General features: G+C 32.3%; 1 protein-coding gene across 1 annotated transcript in view; it reads left to right on the top strand.

The window, feature by feature from the left end:
- Window positions 1–26,079, top strand: part of AspRS (aspartyl-tRNA synthetase) — a 72,511-nt gene that overhangs the window by 13,199 nt on the left and 33,233 nt on the right. The window contains exons 2-4 of the mRNA XM_085827075.1: window positions 174–267; window positions 11,452–11,629; window positions 20,917–21,019. Of these exons, the coding sequence (XP_085683201.1) occupies window positions 174–267; window positions 11,452–11,629; window positions 20,917–21,019 (375 nt within the window). The remainder of the gene's footprint in view (window positions 1–173; window positions 268–11,451; window positions 11,630–20,916; window positions 21,020–26,079) is intronic.

The following is a 26,079-nucleotide window of genomic DNA, read 5'->3' as shown; positions in this document are numbered from 1 at the left end:
CTTTATCACTTTTCAAATCCCGCTTTGAATTCCCCGTGAAGAAAAAGTAAAATAATAAAGCTTTCAAATTTTATGGGTTATATATATATATATTTCCTTTTTTAAGGCATGAATTATGTTTTGTGTTATTGCATAACGTGTATATATTTACTAAAATTTATTTTTAATTACAGTCAGGAAGCTACTCCTTTGTCTAAAAAAGCACTAAAAAAGCTTGCTAAAGATGAAGAAAAAGCATTAAAAAAGAAAGCAAAACAAGCGGAAATTGTAAGTTTATCTTTGATACATTATTGCAGAATTTCTCAAAAGTATTATTTTGGATACATTATTGCAAAATCTAATTAATGGTCAACCATCCTGAATGGGAAAAAATATAAATTTTATTATGTTTTTTTGAAAACTTAACAATAATAACTGAAATATAACAATACGTCATGTTGTCCAGATAATCGGTTCTGTTGTCATCCTGGACTTTTTGAAGCCCAACAAATTAAGGAATTAAATGGATACAAAAAATTATATTTTCCTTCAAAGAAAGTTCTTTGTTTTTTCAAAAAATAAAATGTTATTAATAAATGCCTTTATTAACACTAGAACAGCCGAATTTCAGACTAACCGAAAACCACCATTGGTGGTCAATTTGACCCTTATAAGAAATGTAAGTAGAAACACAGTAAATGATTGAAATGATGCTGAAATGACCACGTAAAAAAGTTTTTAGAGGTTTTTATTTATTTTATATACTTTAGAATTTTTTTTTTCATGCAATTAGCACATATCTTTCAATGTAAGATTACAAAAACAAAAACAAAATCTTTGAAAAACAAACAAAAGATACAAATGCAAAAAGAGGAAAATAGAACATATGCAAAAAATTACAAAAAACATAAATTGGGAATAAACATGCAATGTTTTCCAAAGTTTGTTATACATTACCGCAGGTGATACAAAAAAAACGCTTGACAGTGACAGCAACACATTTACCACAAATTGGTTTCTGGCTTCCTTCACAGCTGACAACAGTCTTGTTTTGTCCCTTGCAACTTTAAAATGCACATTTCTTTCCTTTAAGTGTCTGTATTTGAGCAATTGGGGGGCATCTGTTGCGTAGTGCACCAACTCCTAGTTCTTCCACGAGTGCAAGAATAAATTCTCAACGGGAAATAGAGGTGCCCAAGGATTCTTTGAATATAATCCAAGCATTGAGTTCAGCAATGTCAAGGACGTAAAAAATATGTACAGGCCACCTGCGACTTCCACTACTTGTACTATATTTCCTCAGCATCTGATCTGCAACATCAATGCCACATTTTGTACTGTTGTAGTAAGTGACAGTGTTCGGTTTTTCTTTATGCTGTCGTCAACAAACACATTACTGTGCGTCGTGCTCAGAATCACGACATTCGTTTTGCTCTTGCACCTATATATTGTGAGTGTTTTGTCTCCATTTTTCAGTGCAAAAGATGAATATCGTGCCGAAGAAGTGTCACGAGCAATGGGGGTAATTCTCGCTTATTCAGAAGCATCGTCCCCACAATTGTGGTTTATTTCGCAGAAAGTTCATCTGCAAGTTTCACAGAAGTAAAAAAATTGTCAGTTGTGACATTGAGTCAGGAATTTAGATGTGGTTGCAGTAATTTGAGAACTACACTTTCTCCAAGTTGTAAATTAGTTGGTCGTTCTTCATCCTTGCCCTGATAAGGATAACCATTCAAAACATATTTGGATTTTACATCAGTTCTAGCCAGAATTTGATGCCAAACTTGTCCAGTTTATTCGCCATATACTGAATAAATCTACATCTTGATTTACAAGGCAACAATTGTTCATCAACGGTTATTCCTGGTCCAGGATTATATCATAAATAACAGTTTTCCATTAGCTTGTACCAGGTTACAGAAGCGAGAGCAAATTTGTTAGTGGCGAGACGATCAGCTCTGGTGCTTCGGACATCGAATCTGAGATACCGCATTATTTCACGGAACTGATTGCGTGACATTGTTTCTTTGAACACAGGTAGTCCTCAATTCTTGTTCCACAAATCATCTGCACAAAGTTTTGAATGGCCTAGTGCTTCTAGTGTCGTTTTTCTTATGAGGGTCAAAATGACCCCAGTTGGCTGTTTTAGGTATATCTGCGATTATTTGTTTAAATAATTAACGTAGAAATATGAAAAATTGGCATAGTATACTTGGAAACATTTTAGAAAAAGTAAAAAAATATCAGCTTCGAAGCTCAGCTGTATGTTAAAAAAAAAACGCGTAAAATTGGAAAAAAAGGTAAAAATGACCCGAACGGCGCTTCTAGTGTTAAAAATAAATTTTTTTATAATTCATTTTTTATTCTCTAAAAATTATAAGCATTGTCTGCAAATTATTATTCTTTGGTCTCTTCTTTTTGGGTACCAATAAATTGTCTTGTTTACTTTCAGGCAAATTATACAGCTGCATTCAATATTGTAATCAGCTTCCATAATATACTGTGATAAAATTTCATCCATTCTGATATTTTTCTTTTTGTTATTCTGTTAATTCTCATGCAGACACTTCAGTACATCTATTCTTGTCTAAGTTGTCCTCAGTTCTTCATAACTTGTTGTTCATCTGTGTTAATAAATACTTCGTTACCTAGTGCATTAATGTTAGATTTGGTCTGTCAATTGCATTAGCAAAATCTAGTTTATGAAAACCAAAAACCTGCTGTCTAATTTTTATGCTGTTAGTGACTTCAGCAAAATTAATTTCAATCTTTAACATAATGTGTTATGATGCGTTTTCTTACTGCCCTCATATTGCTACCATTAATGCTGTTAATTCACGCTATGGTTCATTGATGTTTTTGATAACATTTTTGATGTTGTATCTTTTGGCTTGAAAAAAGAGCAGCACAGATATTTGGCATTAAATGTTGCAACCTCACCTTGATCCATTGGTTGGATTAATGCTGTTGTATATTGTGGAAGGTAGGTTAATTCTAAATTTTTATTTAAATTTCCAACTAATTGGATGATCCGAGGCATTATCTAAGATCAATAAAATCTTAAAACTTAATCCATTTTCTCTGCTATGATATTCTATTATAGGATAGAATTAGTTGGTGAACCAATCTTCAATAAACCTTTTGCAACCCATATGCTTTCTTTTTTGAATGCCACAACACTGAAAGATTAGATAACTTTTTAAGAACTCTAAGATTTTTCAGCTCAGTAGGCAAATATTGGCTTTATTTAAAAATTCCATTTTGCATTTCCACCTAATAACAGTGTGAAGTGAATGTTATATCTAAAACACAGCTTTTCATCATTTGCTATAAATGTGTGTGATGGCAAAATCATGAACAAATATTCAACATGATGAAACAGATAAACCTGTTTCATCATGTTGAATATTTGTTCATCTTTTTATCCAACTTTTTGTATAATTTTACTAGTTCTTTCAAATATCTTGAAATAGTTCTTTATCTGCCTCGGCAGATTCACCATCAATACAAACACTGTCAATATCAGGTCATTGCTTAAAATGAAAATTCACCCACAGCTTGCTGTAAAATCTTTATTAGTTGCTTTACTTTCATTTTCTGTATTGACATTAGTCTTCAAGTCATTGTAAAGTCGTAATGCTTTAGCTTGAATTTCCATTTGGCTAAGCACAAATGAGCTGGCTGCATGGACGTTTTAAAGGCTTTTCCCATGTATAACATGTACATGAGCCAATTTCTCTTAGAAAGTCCTCCATGAAAGCATTCCTCTTCTTAGGCAGATAGCCCTTGAGGCTTTGCCATAACCACATAAACCAAAAACAAACCAAACCATTTGACTAAGTGCGGACTAATTTTGAAGTCTTCAATTCATATTTATAATAGCATTTACCATGCGGGTGATTCTGGTTTTGGTTGCTATTTATTGGTTTCTTCAACTAAACATATTCATTCTATCACAAAATGAGATGGCTTGCATGAATTGGCAGGCAAGAAGTTTATTTAAAGGCATTAACACTTATTTACAGATATCATATAATTATTTACAATAAAACTTAATTACAAGCTTGCTTCTTTGGGATTTGAACCCAGGTTCATCAGTATAGCTGCCAGCATCACTACCCACTATACTGATCTGAGGAACACACATTGCTATCACTGCGAGTTGCAGTCAAAGTATCATCTTTCACACACTTCATGCTTATGGCATTAACCTCTGACAGTTGTAAGCATTATTGGAAGTCAGTGTCTGAGATAAAAGTCAACATGGAACATGCCTTGTCAATTCTCTTCCTGCCTTCTCCAGCAATATTCTTACTAAGCTCAAAAATAAATGGCCCAAGGATAGGTTTATACATATAAAATGAAGAATCTCTCGAAGTTTAAATATGTATTGTATTAAAGTTTAAAGGTGTATAAAAAAAAGCTGTACAAAAAGAGACTTGACTGTGTAAAGGGCGAAAAAAAATCAGTCATTTATATATTAAAAAATAATTTAATGTGCTAGTTTTTTTAAATTAATTTTTCTTTCTGTTTATATATATTTTTTACATGAAAACGAGGGAATAAATTGTGTTGACAAAACAGTTATGTGGTAATCCATAACATTACCAAAATGTATTTATGTGGCAACTCTGTTATGTACACAAATGCGGCATGTACATATGTAGGTGTAGGCGTGTACCTACACACACACCTTCCAAATTGAATAGTTATTCTGATTAGTGTTTGTTTTTGGATTGAGTATAATTTTTTTTTAATTTTGTTTTTGTAACAAATCATTACAGGACTGTTGAATTTACCAGCTGATGAAAACAAGCATTGCATTTATTTCAAAATATGCATTTTGTCTACCAGTAGAGAATGCAAAAATTCATACTCTACAATGTTTTTTTATGCTTATTGCTTCTTTAATTCTATTGATTAATTGCTGTTTTGTGCAATTTTTAGTGTTGCCATTTTGAAAATGGCTGTTTCCTTTTGCATATTAGCTCGATGAAAAATCATCCAGCAGTGAATTAGCAACTTTTTTAGAGGTACAGATAATCAGAGAGTATTTTAATTATTATTTTGTTCAATTAAAATAATTCATGTTGTTATGAAATTTTCAAACTGGACTGTTAAGAATCTGAACTAAAGCTGGACATTTTAATTTGTATATCTGCCCTTTCTATTCAAAAATTTATAATAACTTTTACTGAACTGCATCATTTTAAAATTAATCCATTTTATGCCTTTTTATATAATCCTGAAGTATGGGCAGCTCTTGTCCAATCACAGATAAAAATTTCAACAAAGAATGTCTTCTTTGTATCTCTTGCTGCTTCTGAATGCACACTTACTTTTTGGGCTTTGCCTTCGCTCTTGCCAACACACATCTGCCTTCTGCTTCATCTATCATCTAAGATGTAAATTTCAAAGAATGTTAGGAAGAGTAGGTGCATATTGCATCCTTGATCATGTGTAAAGTTAATTATGCCTCCCAAGGCTTGCTTTATCAAGAAATAAAATTATGTCCTGTGTTCGGCCACATCTGTTCTGTAAATATATCTTTGTATCTGCACTGAAAACCTTCACCGAGTTTTTACTATGCTACCATCTCCAAAACATATACATATGACATGATATGAATGATTTGGAACTTGTTGGTGGCATAATAGATGCCTAGCGAAGAAACTTGGCAAAACCAACATGGCCTAATTCAAGATAACTTTATTACTGAGGAAAGCAATTCTAGATTCACAATATTTATTTCACATACAGGCAGTCATCTCATGCACCCTACATTTTTGTTAGCACGTATTCAGTGAACAAAGAAGGAAACCGCAAAGCGTCTGGCCAGGAGGAAAGCGTAAGCAAAAGTGTCGCAGCAATTCAGAGGAAGAAGGGTAAAAAAGTTTCAATTCGAGTTAAGAAAGTTTTCGTGTATAATTTGGTGATTGGCCAAGAGTTATCTGCATTAAGCGTTACGTAGGATCACATGATTAATTTGAATGACGCGGTTTAGACTTATAAAAGCTATTTTTAACCACTTGCCAGTTTTGACTGTACACTGTACGTTCACTTGTCATCAGTGGCATAGCTAGGATGTGGCAAGGGGGGGACATGTATTCCCGGGTGCACCATCCAGAGGGCACCAAATTGATACCACAAATTTGAGAATGAAATGTTTTCCATTTTTGGAACACGGAAAGGGGTGCAAAATCTTTAGTTGTCCCCAGGCGCTGTGTCGAGAATACCGACTAATTTGTCAATGGAAATTTTTTCATTTTCACTAACCTCTGTGTCACTTTCTTCACTATCGAAAGCGAATTATAATGATGAGGAATTTGATTTAAAACATATCAAAAACGGAGTACATCAAGATGAAATACTACATTTAGTAAGGAATTATAAGCCAAATAAAATAACAAAGAGGTTGTGTCCCTTATCTCAACAATACATAATCCTGAAATGGTTCATGTACCGATGCACAAAAATAAGATAAGAAAGAAAACCTAAATTTGTTATGGAGTATAACAATACTATGCAAAGTGTAGATAGATTGGACCAACTTCTTACAAATTACCCCTTGATGAAGAAAAGAGAAAAAAAAATAATCCTTTAGACATTTGTTCATGGAATAGTTTTGTATTGTATAAAAAAAATGGGGGAAAATACATTTGGAATTTAGATTGGGCATTGTTGAGTGCCTGATAGAAAAATATGGAGCAGTATCTGAAAAAAAAAAAAAAAAAAAAAAAAAAAAAAAAAAATTCTGCCCTTCAACCCGATCTAAGGAGATTGATTGAAAGATACTTTTTAGAAATAATTCCACCAAGTAAAAAGAAGCTGAGACCCACAAGAAAGTGCTATGTTTGTTCGTTGAATAAAAATGACAATGGAAAGAGAATTAGAAAAGAAACACGGTATTATTGCTTGGGCTGTGATTTTAGACTGTGCTTGACACCTTGTTTCAAACTCTGTCATACCAAATCTGATTTGTAATAATAATTAAAGAAAAATGAAGCATTACAATAAAGGAAATATGCACTGATAAGTTTGAAAATGTTTTTAATTATTTTCCATTTTTTATTTATACCTGTAAAAGTGCGATTTTTTGCGCATCTTTAGTGCTTGAAAAAAAGCAATAATTTGAGAAATATCAGTGAACATTTAAAATGCTCTAATTAATTACTTTTCATATTTGCAACAATTTTATTTATTATTACTGTTTTAAAAATACAAAATACGTAATTAACCACAATAAAAAAATTGACATTTTTTGAATGATTTTGGAAATTAAATGAAACTGTTAAGTGGTTAAGATAGAGAGAGGAAGTCCCCCAAATTAAATAAAAGAGATTATAGCCAATTAACCTAATTAAAATTAGAAGTTTGCTTTAATATTTTTATCTTATATATATTATATATATTATATATATGGACAATGAGAAGAAATTTCATAAAGCAGGACTGCCAGGTAATGTCTGCATCATAAAATGAAATATAAAACTATTTGACATTTAAATTAGAAAAATATGTCCCCTAAATGTTGCAAATCTTTTGAAAATGTTGAAACATAAAGGATATTATTTGCTTGTAGTGATTAGTAATTCAGCTGAAGAGTATCAGCAATTTAATATATAGCTTCATATGGTTCCCAGACAAAGCCCACTGGACGAAAGCACATGCGACAAAAGCCCACAAAAAAAAGCCCACTATGATAATTGCCTACGTGACAAATACCCACAGCAATGAAAACGCGTATTGATAAAAGCACACATTGATAAAAGCCCACAGAGATATAAGCCCACACTGATAAAAGTGCACATAATCAAAAGGGACTTATGGTTTTTTATTACTAAACCATGTGTTTATAATTTTAATTATAATAAATATAGTATTTAGATCTGAATTTTAATGTCTCAAATATATGATGTCTGTTTGTATATTTTATCACTACTTTATTTGCTTAATTTATTAAGTTGAAAGCAAACTTTCTATTCTCTGATTAAGTGATTAGCTATAACGTTTCGCAATGAATTGGAAGTGGATCTGTCAGCTCTATCCTTATCTTCAGGGCAGATGTTTTTATTTTATTTGGCTTATAATTCCTTACTAAATGTAGTATTTTATCTTGATGTACTCCATTTTTGATATGATTTAAATCAAATTCCTCGTCATTATGATTCGCTTTTGATAGTGAAGAAAGTTACACAGAGGTTATTGAAAACGAAAAAATTTCCATTGACAAATTAGTCGGTATTCTCGACACAGCAATTATAGGAGTTGAACAGCAGAACTTTGTAACTGAACAAGAAATTATGTCTGTTTATAGAATTAAAGAGAAAGTATTATCACATAAAATGAAACAACTTAAACAATTTACATTGAGAGAAATGTTTAATAAAGTAAACAAATAAATATTAAGCTTTTTTTTTTTTTTTTTTTTTTTTTTTTTTTGTAAATTTTGATACCCTTTAGATCATAATTGTTCTTTATTTCATAAATTACGGTTTCATATTTTTAATTTTTTAATTTCTGCATGCCATCTTACCAGATTTAAACTGATGATCTAAAATCTGGAAAAATTGATAATCTGGAATTGCCGAAGTCCCGACAAGTCCGGATTAACGACTTTTGACTGTATTATGTATAGTAATATAAAATTAGTATTAATGTTTCAAATTGTAATATTTTAATAATTTGTCCAGCATTTGCTGTATATTTGTTCAAGAAATATGGATATCAGTTGTATAATATGAAAAATACACATAAAGCAGCTAATGTTATAAAACAGCTGATTGTGAAAGAAAAATTACAGTGCTCTTAATTATAGTTATGGTGCTTTTTAAGTCTCCCTTTTGTAAATAGCCGTTTTCTAATTGGCATTAGATTAAATTAATTCCATTATCCATTAGAAAATAATTATAGTGAATTATATCTATTGACGACCATATTACCCTAAAAATAGCATAATCTCAGCCATATTACCTTAAAAATAGTTAATCACTATACACTGGTACTTCAGTCTGAGGGTTCTGCAAATGGGCTGATTGTATGGAGATTTTCATGGGTTTTCCCATGTGTAACATATATACGAGCCAGCTTCTCTTAGAAAGTCTTCCACGAAGGCATTCCTCTCCTCAGGCAGATAGCCCTCGAGGTTTTGCCATGCTTACAAACACCAAACCAAACTCACTAATCAACGTAATGTTTAGTAACAACAGAATAAGGATAAAGATTGAAACCAAGAGAACTATTTACAAGAGTACACCTTGTGCTTAACATATAAACCACTGCTTGTGGTGTTATGTTATGTAGAAATGAAAGGAACATCTAATATTTACCTGAAGTAAGTAGAAATTAGCTCTACACACTGACTAGAAAAATAACAACCTTCCTGTGTCTTCGAGTCATGATGAAATTGTGACTCCAGCCAACACTGCAAGTTCTGCCACCGCCGGGAGGTAAATTAGATCAAGTAAAATGCATTACATTACATGATATATATAGTGATACATAGATGTACGGGTGCATGTTTTATGATGTTATTTATTGTAATGGGCACAGGCATCATGTTTCAGAACATTACATATTGCAGTACATAAAGGCGTGATGAAGATGATATGTTTCAGGACATTACATATTGAAGTAGATAAAGGCGTGATGAAGATGATAAAGGTGTGATGTAGATGATGTTCTTTTAGCGCAAACATGATCTGTTTACATCAGTGTTTACTATCAAAATTGAGTTAGCACCATAAAATTGTTTGCAAATCTTACTTCATTCTGCATATTTATGCTTACTGCTTACATTTAAATATTGTTGTATAGATGTCTTGATACTTTAGCTACTCAGTATTGACAAATGAGTTGCTAAAGTATCAGTACAACCAGACAACAATACTTAAATTGTTGTATTGACATTTTATAACAACTCAATCAACAAAATATTGAGTTTGCTAAAGTATCAGCACAACTAATAAGCTTAACACTTCAAGGTAATAAATTAAGTAGAGGAATTGAAGATTAGCCTAACAGGCTTTCTCAGACAATTAACTTACTGACGCACTTAATGCAATGGCCGCAAATGGCTAAACCCTGACAGCAGAAGTCGACGTAGCCATTTCTCGCATTCCCTTTCAGTCGCCAAAAACTTTGCCCTAAATACTCTTAACTGATTTGCATCCTAAACATGTTTACTTGACTAAACTTATTTACATTCGGCTGAGGAAGCGGAAAGTAGAATTGACAGTACAGGCTGAAATAATGCATAACAGGATAGTATTTTCTTCCTCCTTCCAACATTCCTTCGTGATGTAACGGTTAGCATACTCGGTGCGTATTCGAGAGATTCAAGTTACAGTCCCAGCGAGCGCATTGCTCATTTTTCACGTCTCCAGCATGACGCCTGAATTAAAAAAAAAAAGTTGGTGGATGATGATTCTTCTCCACCAAGATCTGACGACTGGGTTCCCTAATACCCAGTCGTCTTTAAAAGGGGGAGTATATAAGGTATTTTCTCCTTCCTTCCAGAATGCCTTTGTGGTGTAACGGTTAGTACAGTCGGCTTGTATTCGAGAGATACAGCCTCTAGTCTTGAAGAGGACATTGCTTATTTTTCATGTCTCCCGCATAAAAAAATAACATAATGACTCTACAGTAAGAACTAAAGATCCGTAAAGTATAAAATTCTATATTTAATTCAAGTTGGCTCAGTCTAGACCAGCGATTCTCAACAGTTTTTCCCTCATGTGCCCTTTTCACCATTGCTAAACGATCATTCAACCTCTCCTTCTCCAAATTTGAAAAGTACATATGTGTTTGTTTAAATATGGATTATATTTTTAATGTAAATTAAACAAATATAAAACATGTTGGTAAATACCAAAATTTGAATAAAAGTGCTTTTTTTTATTCATAAACTAAATCTAAATACTTAATACCTAAAGAAAAAGTTGACTACATCAGAGAACTGATGTACCAGCAAGAAGCTTTGTTAAAATAGCTTTGTTGAAGTGGATGAAGACTGTGTAGCATGCATCTGTGTAGTGCTTCAGAAGTCCAGAACATACCAGGAATTTCCCAAAATGTATGTGGTCCTGTGATGTCGAGTATAACTGTTACAGCTTTAAACATATTCTGTGATCTCAATAATACTGCCAAATATATAATGAGTAATAAAACTTATAAAACAAAATCAGTTATAACTAAATGTGCTGATATTTAATTTCTTGTCTATTTTGTACAGTAACACATAAGGATGATTTTCTGACCCTGCATTGTTATGTGATTCTGATTTATCTTTGTGTAGCATAGCTGTCCTGGAAATTTGTGAACACTTAACTGAAACTTTAACTTGATATCAAAAATGGCAGAGCCATATTCTGTTCAGAATTGAATTATAATCGTTTAAATTACATTTGAAAGCTTTTTAATGCATTTAATATTCATTTGCTTTTTAAATGATGACTTTAATGGTAATTTTAGGAATCAAAACAAGAAATTGAAGGAGATGATTATTCAAAAGATTTCTATGGAAAGATGCCAATGATTCAGTCAGCAACAAAAGTATGCAGAAAACTGGTACCAGTCAGTTCTCTCGAACATGATCTTGGAGACAAAAAAGTGTGGGTTCGAGGTCGCTTACACACCAGTCGTGCTAAAGGTATGTAGTAAATGAAATTATTATTTAAATAAATAATGCAATATTGAGAAAAGATAGGGTTTAAATAATTTGCATTAAGAATCCTACATGTTGTAAAACTGTGTGAAGGCTTATAGTTCTATAGTGCAAGCAATTTGAGGTATACATACGGGTATTCGAATAATACTACTATATGAGAGATTTCATTGGAGCTGTACGAGCTAACAGTCAACACACACACAAATGCAGTTAAAAAAGATTCTAATTTCTCTAGTGCTGTTAATTTAAATACATTATATGCTAAACTGTTCCTCCTTTATTTTAAAGTTTTCATTTAATAATTACATCAGATATGTCTAGTGCTTCTAATATTTATTAATAACAAGACTGAACTGTTGTATAACAAATGATACAACAAATGTGTGCAGAAAAATAAATGAATACTGCATAAGAATTAGTATCTATACTATTAAAATCTGTGCATGTCTGTCTGTTTGTTTGTGGCAATTAAAAACTCGAAAAACACTAATTATCGCCCTTCTGTTTTCTGAATGGCAACAGTCTCACACACTAGAGATAAAAATCTGCTTTATTTCGAAGAGTGTTGCCACTGCTCGCTTTCAAATCGGAGAATTTGTTTATTAAATATCTAATTTTACAAATTACAGTCAAAAGTCTTTAATCTGAACATCCATAATCCGAACCTCAAAGCTACAAACTTTCTACGCATGCGCACAATACCTATACGCATGCGCATATGTGTTTACGCATGCACAAAATACGTTTATGCATGCGTGTTTAATGTATAATGGACAGTATAAGCTAAGCTAAAATTATCTATTTCAGTTAATGTTGCAGATTGCATTGTTCCTTAATCTTCGAATTGGATCCAGCTTATTACTTTTTTCAGATTGTTAGAGCAATTTTATAAAAGTAAGCTTGAACTTTCGATTATGTCAAATAGAATTTCCGATTCTGGAGCTGCCAAAGGATCTACAAAGCGAAAGCATGTTTCAATGTCCATTGTAATATCTTGTTATTTAATAAATAAATATAATTATTGTTGAAGTGGCAACGCCATATTAGTATCAAACCGTTACTCAGCAACGAGAGATATTGTTTTAAAAAAAGATTAGTATTCTGAAAATTTTAACAGCTAGGAGTAGTATTAAAATTTTGCCACTTAAGAATTGTATAAAATTTGTCTATCGCCAAGAACTACAAATAAAATTTATGTTCTACTAAGAAGATTGTCTGTTTTGTAAATTACTGCAAAATACATTACAGTCCTAATAAAATGGAGGTTCCACCGAGATACTGGAAATTAGGAGTGCAATTATCAATTTCGATGGTGCTGGTCTCCTAATCCCAGAAATTTGCTGAATTTTTTAGAACAAGTTTGCTAATACCAATTGCCGAGTTTGTTTATTTCAAGGAGAAATGGATGTAAGAAGTCTGCCGTTTTAAAGCCAGATCTGAAGCAGATCATTCAAAGGTTATCTTCTGTGCTTTTATAACTTGCGTCCGAGCAAAAATCTTTCAAAACAGGATACTGCTGATCTCTGAAGATAAGATTAACTTTTGGTTTTCTTAAAAAAGCTTTTATTGAATTTTAATACTTTATTTCAGAATTATAGTTTATCATGTAAGATTTTGTTTAAAATAACTAACACTAAAAATATTCAGCTAAAATTTATAATTGATATTTGTGGTAAAGAAGTATTTTAAAATTATTATTTATGCTTTACTTTTATTTGTATTGAAATTTTATGTTGATAATTGATATGTGTAAGTCATCCGGCATTTATAAAAAAAAAAAAAAAAAAAAAAAAACTGCTAGCTGAGTTTTTGAATTTGTTGCCAAGCAGGCGCGTGAAAATAAGTAATAACGTCAAACTGACGTAGAGTGAATTGATTATACTGCAGAATTGGCAAAGTCTAAGTTCTCGCCATCCAGGCGTGTGGTAGATAGTAACGTCATCCCGACGTATTACAGATTGTATATTCTAAAAGTTGTATTGCCAAACTGGCAAAAATTGTTTTTGTTATCGCCAACCAGGCGTGGAGATAGATAGTAAAATCGTCAAACTGACGTTGGTAAAATTCCATTGTATTGCCTAACTGGCAAAGGTGTTTATATAGTTATAGCTAACGAGGCTTGTGAATAGTGAGTTAAAACGTCAACCCGACGTAGTATTAAATTATTTTGTGCCAACCTGGCAAAGTTGTTTAAATAATTCTCTCCAATTGGTTAGTGTGAATTTCGTATTCGAGAAATTAAATCTTGCCAGAAATTATATATTTTTAATACAAGTACGAGCTTTTAGATTGAATTTCAAAAGGAAGCCTATTAAAAGTAACTTGTGTCAACATGTCATTCTTAGCTAGGAGTGAAAAACAGGATTTAAAAGTATTAGCAGAAGAGTTAGGTTTAACCGTGAAACCTGAATTTAAGATTGCTCAGTTGCATAAACTGATTACTGAAAGTCCCGGTTATGATGAGGAGTTTACTCGAGAACTTAGCAATTAAAGAATTGCTAAGGCTGCAATTAGAGAAGAAAGGGAAAGAAAGGAAGAATGCGAAAGAGAAGGAAGAGAAAAAGAACGCGAAAGAGAAGAAAGAGAAAAAGAACGCGAAGAGAAGAGAGAGAAAGAGAAAGAAGAGAAGAACGTGAAAGAGAAGAACGAAAAGAAGAGCTTGAAAGAGAAGAGCGAATTAGAGCCTTTGAGCTACAGAAACTTCAACTGGAAGCAATGGCTGCCACAGCACAGCCGGTAGAAACTACGCAGTTACCTGAGCAGCCTTTAAAAATCAGAATTCACAATGTCATGCCACGTTTCAACCCTAAAGAAGATGAAATAAGTTTTTTTCTGGTGTTATTTGAGCGTCAAGCTAAAATAATGAATATACCTGCTGAAAATCAAGTGACTCAACTTATTTCATTGCTGCCTCCCGACATTGTTCAGCTTATTGCTAGAGAACCAGAAGAGGACGCGAAAAAGTATGAATATGTAAAACCTTTACTGTTACAACGATTTAAATTAAGTGCGGAAAAATTTCGACAACTATTTAATAAACACCAAAAATCTACTGAAAGTACTTGGTATGATTTCTACTATGAATTAAAGAATTATTTAGAAGGATGGCTTAACGGATTAAACATTAAAACTTTTGAACAGCTAAAAGATCTCATGCTGGTTGATCAAATAAAAAAGCGTACTTCTCCTGATTTCAAAGAACATTTTATGGATCAATGGACAACCATCATTTCACCTACTGAAATGGTTAAGAAAATTGAAGATTTTGAAGATGCGAGAAAAACAATAAAACCAAAATTTTCTACCAATCAGACTGAGAAATTTAACAGAGGATCATTTAAACCGCGTTATGATAATTTTGTGAAAAAAATAGAGCATCCGCCTCATTTTAAGTATTCTGATAGATGGGATGATTCAAAATACAAGAAAGATCATCAGCAAAGGAATCAGTTCCAAAACAAAAACCAAGAAAATTTATATGACAAAAGATATCGACCACATTGTTTCGAGTGTGGATCATATGAACTTTTTAAGCCTCAGTGTCCTCGCGTAAAACCAAATGAAAAGGTAAATTGCGTATCTTCAAATGATGATTTGTTAGAGACATATACAATTAATGGTTTAGTGAATGGGCATGAAATGCCTATTCTTCGAGACACAGGAGCCACTGTTGATGTTATTTCTCGGAAATACATAGATAACGCAAAAATGACTGGAGAACATGTCTGGGTACAATATCTTTTAAATGACCATTTAGTGTGTCTACCGTTAGCGGAAGTTGAAATTAATTGCGAACTTGGTAATATAAAGACAAAGGCAGCTGTTGTTACAAATGATCCCGGAAGATATGTATTGGGTAACAAAACTGCACAATTGTTCAAAAATAAATCATTCTTAAATTTAGAAAAAATAAATGCGGTTTTGACACGATCTCAAGTAAAAGGATTTCTTGAACATGATCGAAGCAGAGAAATTGAAATGGAGAAACTAGAAGAATTGAGGTTTATTGACACTGACGAAGATATTTTACTGCAAGCTGATGAGGAAGACAAGAAAATTAAGAAAGTGATTAATGTTAATTCAAAGGAATTAATTGAATCTCAGCATCAAAGCAGAGATCTAGCGTCATTGCTTAACGAAGCTAAAAATGAAAATTCCAGCAAGACAAATGATTTCAAAGTAAAAGAAAACGGATTGTTGGTGAAAAGGAAAATAGATAAAAATGGAAATGAAAGGGAATTAATTGTTATTCCTGAAAAATATAGGGATCAAATAAAGTCATTATGTCATGATAACACATCTGGACATTTAGGCGTCGTGAAAACTAAAGATAGATTAACAAGATACTTTTACTGGCCTAATTGCTATAAAGAAATAGAAGAGTATGTTAAAACTTGCGATCCATGTCAAAGAGTGGGAAAATCTAATGATAAAGCCAAAGCACCTTTGACTTTAGTACCAATTATTGCAGAAGTATTTTCAAAAATTAACTTTGACGCATGCGGTCCTTTACCAATAAACCGAATGGCAATAGATATTTAATTACAGCTATTTGTTTAGCTTCAAAATATCCAGATGCTGTACCTGTTCCTAATATTGGCACAACATCAGTAATTGAAGCCATGTTACAAATATTTAGTAGAATGGGTTTCCCGAAAGAAATACAAACTGATCAAGGTACCTCCTTTATGAGCAATCTAGCCATAGAATTTGTAGAAAAATTTGGAATAAAAGTAACTAGAAGCTCAGTACACCATCTGCAGAGAAACTCTGTTGAAAGATTTCACCGAACAATCAAACGAATTTTAAAAGTTTTATGTATCGAAGCAGCCCCTGAGTGGGAGAAGCAAGTTCCTGCAGCTCTATTTGCTTTAAGAACAATAACCCATGAGAGTACGGGATTTACACCTGCAGAATTAGTATATGGTCGAAATCTTAGAACACCTGTAACATTATTATATGAACAATGGATGAATCCTGAAGACGAAGGAAATAATGTTGTTGAATACGTTTTTCAAATGATAAATCGGTTGAAAAGATGCAAAGAGCTGGCTACAGATAAAATGCTGGAAATGCAAACCAAAAGAAAGGTGTGGTACGATCGTAAAGCTATAAAAAGAGAATTCTCTGAAGGGGATTTAGTATTAGTTGTATCAACGAATAAACCAAACAGACTAGCAGTTGAATGGAAAGGTCCTGGGAAGGTTGAGAAGAAATTATCCGAAACTAATTATGTTGTGAGTTTCGAAGAAAAAAAATGACTTTAACCAAGTCTACCATGTTAACATGCTAAAACCCTATCATAGACGAGCAGAATCGGTTATCCTTATGATTACAGAAGATCAGTCTGAAATTGATGATATGGAGGAAAATTTCCCAACAATTGACTCTGAACCAACATTGTTCAATTTTGAGGACATCAAAGAAAACAGCTCCTTAAGTGATAAGCTAAATGAACAACAGATTGAAGAATTGCATGATATGCTGAAACCTGGAAAAACTCATTTAATAACGCATGATATTCAATTGACAGAAAACACCCCAATCCACTGTAAACCATACAGAATGTCTCCTAGACAAATGGATATATTAAAAACAGAAATCGATAAAATGCTTCAGCATAAAATAATTGAAATAGGAGATTCAGATTACACTTCTCCTATGATTTTAGTAGAAGTAGCAGGGAGGGATCCAAGACCTTGTATCGACTATAGAAAATTGAATAAATTGACTAAAACACAATTCTTTCCCTTGCCTAGCATCGAACAACGAGTAGAAATGGTAGCAGGCGCAAAATATATAACACTTTTGGATTTAACAAAGGGATACAAAACTTTTGGATTTAACAATGGCAAACTTTAGGATTTAACAATGGCAAATACCTTTAACACCTAATGCTCAAAGATTAGCCACTTTTGTTACAAGTTTTGGCACATTTAGACCTCTACGGATGCCTTTCGGACTTAAAAATGCACCATTTTCATTTAGTAAAATGATGGCCGAAATCCTTCACGGTTGTGAAAACTTTGCTGTTCCATATTTAGATGACGTGGCAATCTTTACAAACACCTGGGAAGAACATCTAACTCACCTGAAAGCCGTTTTGTCCAAAATAAAGGATGCTGGTTTAACTATTAAACCAATAAAATGTAAATTTTCTCAAGATAGAGTAAAATATCTAGGACATATTGTAGGTCGTGGTATAAGAATGCCAAGTGAAGTGAAAGTAAAAGCTATTCTTGATTTTCCAGTGCCATCCACAAAAAGTCAAGTCAGAGCATTTTTAGGATTAGCGGGATATTATAATCATTACGTTCCCATGTTCTCATCTATCACACCTTTAACAGAAACTTTGAAAGGAAACTTAAAGAAAGGGAAAATAAATTGGACAGAATAGTGCACAAAAGCATTTGAAGAGCTAAAGGAGAAACTGTCTCAAAGGCCTATACTACATGCACCTGATTTCAATAAGGAGTTTATTTTGCAAACTGATGCGTCAAACTCTGGTATGGGTGTCATTTTAGCTCAAAAAGATGAACGAGACAATGAACATCCAGTATTATACCTCAGTAAGAAGTTTACAGAAACTGAATAAATTTTCTGTACCACAGAAAAGGAATGCGCCGCCATAATATTTGCTGTAAAGAAACTTCAATGTTATTTAGATGGGCATACTAAATTCCTCATCATGACCGATCATAATCCCTTAGTTTGGCTCAAAAATAATGTGAGTCTAAATCCTTGACTTATGAGATGGGTACTGGTACTACAACCCTACAATTACACGATCGTTCATCGAAGTGGTAAAAACCATAAAAATGTAGACGCATTAAGTCGTACTCCCTTGCCTGATTAAATAATTTGTTTCTCTATATAGAAAAAAAAAAATATTTTGTTCCTTCCTCTCTTCTTCAGTGTATGTTATTATGTTATTTCTTGTTTAATTCTCCTTTAAATGCTTGTATTTTTATTCTGTGTTGTGCTGATATTATTGTTTTAAAAACCGTAAACTTTAATTTGTAAAAATATAAATTAAAATTTATCTGGAGGGGGGAGAGGTTGTAATATCTTGTTATTTAATAAATAAATTTAATTATTGTTGAAGTGGCAATGCCATATTTGTATCAAACCGTTACTCAGCAACGAGAGATATTGTTTTAAAAAAAGATTAGTATTCTGAAGATTTTAACAGCTAGGAGTAGTATTAAAATTTTGCCACTTAAGAATTGTATAAAATTTGTCTATCACCGAGAACTAGAAATAAAATTTATGTTCTACTGAGAAGATCGTCTGTTTTGTAAATTACTGCAAAATACATTACACCATTAAACAAAAAATGGAATTGTCTGCAAAAATGGATAAAGGCATGAAGAAAGTGACAGAGGTGATTTGTTTCTCTAACCATTTCGAAATCTGTTTATCAATTTCACGCTGCTCTGCAGGGGGGGGGGCATCGTGGCACGTAATGAACTGGAAGTTGATCTGTCAGCACTATCCTTATCTTCAGCGCAGATGTTTTTATTTTATTCGGCTTATAATTCCGTACTAACTGTAGTGTTCATCTCGATGAATTCATATGATTTAAATAATTTCCTCGTCATTATAAATACAATTACGAATACACATCAAATAGTTTTCTGATTGCAATTTTCTAATTTTGACTATGCGTAATGTATGCTTTACGCATGCGCACGTTGAAAGAAATGTTTAAAAAAGTAAACAAATAAATATTAAGCTTTTTTTTTTTTTTGTAAATTTTGATACCCTTTAGATCACAATTGCTCTTTATTTCATAAATTACAATTTCATATTTTTAATTGTATAATTTCTGCATGCCATCTTACCAGATTTAAACTGATGATCTATAATTCGGAATCGCCAATGTCCCGACGAGTCCGGATTAAAGTCTTTTGACTGTATAAAATAAAAATTGCATTGCTGAATTTTAAATATATTATTCTGGATCCTAAAATTTTTAGGAAGCCATTTTGATTAGTCTCATCTTCATACAACACTAATCAGCCGAGATATTAATTGAAACATCTGAAAACTCTAATTTTTGCGGAACTTGGTGGCGCGCAATGAACTGGAAGTTGATTTGTCAACACTATCGTTATCTTCAGGACAGATGTTTTTATTTTATTCGGCTTATAATTCCTTATTAAATATAGTATTTCATCTCGATGTACTTCGTCTTTGATATGATTTAAATCGAATTCCTCGTCATTATAAATATCACGAATACAAATCAAATAGTTTTCTGGTTGCAATTTTCTAATTTCGGCTATGCATAATGTATACTTTACGCATGCACGCGTTGAAAGAAATGTTTAATAAAGTAAACAAATAAATATTAAGCTTTTTTTTTGTAAATTTTGATACCCTTTAGATCATAATTGCTCATTATTTTATAAATTACGCTTTCATATTTTTAATTTTATAATTTCTGCATGCCATCTTACCAGATTTAAACTGATGATCTATAATCCGGAAAAATCGATAATTCGGAATCACCGAAGTCCCGACAAGTCCGGATTAAAGACTTTTGACTGTATTTATGAATTGTTTGTTGCTTCGAAAGAATGCATTCATGCTGAAATGTTTTTATACGCTTGCTTTTCAGGGTTACATAGAATTTATAAATTTTGCTTTGGCTACAGCCCGCTAGTAAATAATATATGAACTGAAATTTTATGCCATCTGCAGTTTCTAATGAACGTAGTTAAATTTTATTAAAGCATTATTATTAGGGCCATGTTTTGTAATGGAAGTTTTGGTACCTTTCATCGAAGGTGAATGTGTGACTGGGTGAAAGGGCCAGACCTGAAATATTCCTGTGACAAAAGCAGAGAAGTTGTATTGGTAATAGCATGGTTACTATGTAGAAAAATCTCAAGAATTTCTAATATGTGGAAATTAGTCGATGGATTTTTTCTGATAATATAATATAAATGTGGCTTTCAAAAATTGAAATTTTTTTATTTTGTGTCCTAAACCAAAGAGCTATGTAAATTATTTCTTTCTTTATAATAATGAATTTTGATCTGTAAGTGCAAAAACTCAAATATAAAATTATCATTCATTATCATATGAAATCTTAGAAATATAGTCTGAGAAGGAACTAAAATTCTATACCAGTAATAAAATGTAACTATTGTTTCATTTAGTTTATTACTGTTCTTCTTTTAATTGTATTTGTTTTAAAAAAGTTAAAACAACAGTTTTGCATGGTTTTTCATTTTACTGTGCTTTCCCTTTTTCTCCTTCAGGTAAACAGTGCTTTTTTGTTCTGCGCCAAAGACAGTATACCATTCAGTGCCTTCTCTCTGTTTCAGAGACCACTAGCAAACAGATGATTAAATTTGTTGCAAGGTATTTGATATATTTACTGGTTAAAAGTTTGTTTTTATGGGTATCTGTTATTTTATGTGCATCTGGTTCCCCGCGCCCCAGGGCAAGATTTTTCTTGTATGCCTTTTTTATGAAATTTAGTATTAAAATATTTTAGTGATCTGTCCTATAATATGTGTGAAAAACTCAAATTTTAAAATATTCAAAAATAAAATTAAAAAAAAAAAAATAGATTCAGAAATATTTTTTATTTAAAACAGTTTTCTTGACATTTTGATTTTGATTTTTGATGCAAAAGAATTAAACATAATTTCTAACAAGAATAATGTTTCTTGAGATTTGATTAATTCTGAAATAGCAAGAAAGAACTTGAATGGAGATCTGAATGACTGGTAATATTTATACAGTCAAAAGTCGTTAATCTGGACTCGTCGGGACTTCGGCGATTCCGGATTATCGATTTTTCCGGATTATAGATCATCAGTTTAAATCTCGTAAGATGGCATGCAGAAATTCTAAAATTAAAAATATGAAACTGTAATTTATGAAATAAAGAACAGTTATGAGCTGAAGGGTATCAAAATTTACAAAAAAAAAAAAAAAAAAAAAAAAAAAAAAAAAAAAAAACTTAATATTTATTTGTTTACTTTATTAAACATTTCTTTCAATGTAATTTGTTTAAGTTGCTTCGTTTCATGTGATAATACTTTCTCTTTAATTCTATAAACAGACATAATTTCTTGTTCAGTTACAAAGTTCCGCTGTTGAAGTCCCGTAATTGCTGTGCCGAGAATACCGACTAACTTGTCAATCGAAATTTTTTCGTTTTCACTAACCTCTCTGTCACCTTCTTCATGTCTTTATCCATTTTTTGCACCAATTCCACTTTTTGTTTGATGGACATCGAAACATACTTTCGTTTTGTAAATCCTTTGGGAGCTCCAACATCGGAAATTCTATTTGACATAATCGAAAGTTCAATTTACTTTTATAAAATTGCTCTTACAGTCTGCAAAAAATAATAAACCGGATCCAATTCAAAGATTAAGGAACAACACAATCATCAACATTAACTGAAATAGATAATTAGATAAATTTAGTTTGTACCCTCCGTTGTACATAAAATGCGCACGCGAAAACGTATTCTGCGCTTGCACACACGCATATGTGCTGTCTTAAAGGTCTTACGCTCACGCGTAAACCCCTATGCGCATTTGTCAACGCGGCGGATGAACAGAAAGTTTTTAGCTTTGAGGTCCGGATTATGGGTGTCCGAATTAACGACTTTTGACTGTATTATTTTTATTATTTGCAAGCGCTCTAAAATAAAATTATTAATTTCATCTGTAGGTAATTTTCATAAAATATGTTGAGGAAAGAGTAACTGAAAAGTTTCTTTAATATGTTTAATAAAATTTGCGATGTATTTTTAAATATGAATATTTGATCATGAATATGGTCTGTAATATTTCACTTTTTTTAAACTAAGTTCATATTTAAGATTAAATCATATCATAGAATATTTGTATTCATAAATTACATGCATTAATGCTTTTGTCTGAATTTCTCACAACCACTTTAGCTGCATTTTACGATTGTCTTTTTTTCTTTTTTTTTTTTAACCAATAAATTATTAGTTAGATATGTGGAACAAAAGTAACATGCATTAATTATGAATTTGAGCTGCTGATTTGCTAATGTAATGGAAAGAATATGGTCCAGTAGAAGAAGTGATTCATAGTTATGGATTCAGTTATTGATTAGGGCATAGATTCCATACACAGATTAGCCCAGAAAGGCTATTAATTTCATTTTGGCATTTTACGTTGAAAACTTTAACTGTTGGTTCAATTTTCAAATTGTTGTCACCAAATATTATCACCCTGTGTTTACATTTAAAGAAATTAAATAATAAAGAATCTGCATAAATGTATGTATGTTTCTTGCATTGTGATAAAAGAACACTACCTAGAGCCATCAAACTTTGAATAATGTAATCTCCACTGAATATGGGCATCTGGCAGCCCCAATTTGGAATTTGAAATTTGTTTTAATAATGATTTCATATTTTGTAACACTTCAGTGAATTTTTGATTAATTCAAACAGGCAATGGCAAAACTGTATGGAGGGGACATTTTAATTTCCTGTATACGAGACTGTTTTAAGTGTCCATTTCTTGTGTGTGTATATATAATTATTTGAAATGTATTGATTATGAATTTCAATTTCTGGTCTTATATATATATATATATATATATGTATAATACTTCAAATATAAATTAATTGTATAGATTTTGAAAGTCTCATGCATTTTTACAAATTTATTTTAATATAATAAGAATGTTTAAAATTGATTCTTATTTCAGATTTTTTGTACTGTTTTTAGTTTCTTTTATGTTTATGTAGTTTTTGCATTGTTTTAATTTGACAAGCAGCTAATGTGTCTGGGAATAGTCTTTTATGCAAGAATATTTTAATCTTTACTTAAATAGTTAGTTAAAATTTTCTCTTGGCTTGTACTCTGAATCAAATTGGAAAACTTCTAATTCTTAAATATCTTCCCAAGATTTGTTCTTAACTAGTACTTTAAATCAGTTTTGGCTTGGTATCTTCTTTGCTTAGTATTTTAGAATTGGTTCTTGCATATTAAGACGGCGAAACATATTTGCTTCTCAGGCCCACGCTAATCCTAATCGGTGCCATCGTGCAAATGTCTAGCGAGTACCTTTATACAGTGACACCTTTTGCTTATGGTTAACGTTTAAAATGAAGCATTATGAACATAATAATATGAAAAATGCGTTTTACATACTCATTGGCATCACTTATTTCACATTCAAATAAGACAGAAGAGAATACGAGAGATGAACTCCTGACCTGGTTATAACTTTAGGTCAAATAAGAAAGTGTGCTAGGAGGAAGGGGCGCTCATACCTGGCAAGCTCGAGGCTGCCTTAGCACTGTTAAATGCCTCAAGTCCTAGAGGAGATTCAAGAGGCCGCTAAGCTATCGGTCAAGCCAACGAGTTAATATTGAGTCGACAGGAATACCCAGCGGCTCGCATTCCACGTCCCCATTCTAGAAGGCTGGTAAAAACATCTGCCGTCAACAGAGACCCCAATGCCGGACAACAGAACGAAGACACTTAAATGCTGTCAAACAGACCAGGCCACCAATCCAGCCTGCTAACACCGTGTCATGGTATACAGATGTGGTCCCAGTGGGAAACCATGTAAGGATATGAATATGCAGTTTTGAGGCTCCAGGCACTTACTGGAAACCTCAAGCAGTTTAAAGGCTCGCTGAATTTGCCAACTCCACTGACAGGAGTGTTTCGCCCCGGACACCGTGAATATCTGACTATATAGCTGAACCACAACCAGCGGAACGGATGAGAACGCCATATGGTTCTTGCCAAGTCTGAAACAGCCATAGCTAGCGATGACTCCAGTCCTGTGGAGACTGATTTTAAACACCCGTGGCCAAGACTGCCTGGGTACAGATCTTAATCAGTAGCTTCCCAGGTTTTACCTGAGTGGACTCCCAGAGGGACATTCAAATAAGACAAGAATTTTCTTGTTCAGACAGGCAAAGGAGATAAACTGCTGGTTTGTCGGTGCGGGCTTGTTGCTTCTATTCGTTATTATTAATTGATTGGAAATTGGTTTGTTGCCCATGAAAAGTGAATTAATTTCCATTTAATAGAAATAATTGATTCGATTTTTCTTAAAATATTCTTTTTATACCATTTTCATAAATTTACTTTTAAGTTTTATTTATTTATTTATTTTTTACTTTCTTATAGATAATACTAATAATAATTTTTTACAACACTAGCATTAAAGTTTAGTGAGTTTCCTAATTTCCTTTCTTTTCTAAGTATATAAACCAAAAACTATTCTAATAAATAAATTCTTATTTTCTTACTTGGCATATTAATCACCAGTATTAGGCTTTTTAAATATGAAGTACAGTCAAAAGTCGTTAATTCGGACACCCATAATCCGGACCTCAAAGCATGAGCGTAAGACCTTTACGGCTGCGAATATGCGTGTGCGCATGCGCAAAATACGTTTACGAATGCGCGTTTAATGTATAACAGAGGGTATAAGCTAAGCTAAAATGATCTAATTCAGTTAATGTTGCAGATTGCGTTTAATCTTCGAATTGGATCCGGCTTATTATTTTTTGCAGACTGTTAGAGCAATTTTATAAAAGTAAGCTTGAACTTTCGATTATGTCAAATAGAATTTCTGATATATATTTACTAATATGTACAGGATCTACAAAGCGAAAGTATGGTTCATTAACGAAAGTCCAATAAACAAAAAGAGGAATTGCTGCAAAAAATGGATAAAGGCACATCCTTTGTTTATCTAACCATTCCAAAATCTTTTATCAATTTCACGCTGCTCTGCGTGTGTGTGTGGGGGGGGGGGGCGTTGCAGCGCACAATGAACTGGAAGTTGATCTGTCAGCACTATCCTTATCTTCAGCGCAGATGTTTTTATTTTATTTGGCTTATAATTCCTTACTAAATGTAGTATTTCATCTCAATGTACTCCATCTTTGATATGATTTAAATCAAATTCCTCGTCATTATAATTCGCTTCCGATAGCGAAGAAAGTGACACAGAGTTTATTGAAAACGAAAAAATTTCGATTGACAAATTAGTTGGTATTCTCGACACAGCAATTATAGGACTTGAACAGCGGAACTGTGTGACTGAACAAGAAATTATGTCTGTTTATAGAATTAAAGAGAAAGTATTATCATATAAAAAAACAAAGGAACTTAAACAACTTACATTGAAAGAAATGTTTAATAAAGTAAACAAATAAATATTAAGCTCTTTTTTTTGTAAATTTTGATACCCTTTAGATCATAATTGTTATTTATTTCATAAATTATGGTTTCATATTTTTAATTTTATAATTTCTGCATGCCATCTTACCAGATTTAAACTGATGATCTATAATCCGGAAAAATCGATAATCCGGAATTGCCAAAGTCCCGATGAGTCTGGATTAACGACTTTTGACTGTATTACCTCATTTCTTTGAATTTATATATATATGT

This window comes from Stegodyphus dumicola, chromosome 11, assembly GCF_044657685.1.
Source record: "Stegodyphus dumicola isolate Sdum_Otavi_A_Nest chromosome 11, ASM4465768v1".
NCBI classification, from domain to species: Eukaryota; Metazoa; Arthropoda; class Arachnida; order Araneae; family Eresidae; genus Stegodyphus; species Stegodyphus dumicola.
Note: the sequence above shows the minus strand (reverse complement) of the source record. Positions and strands in the feature narration are given on the sequence as shown.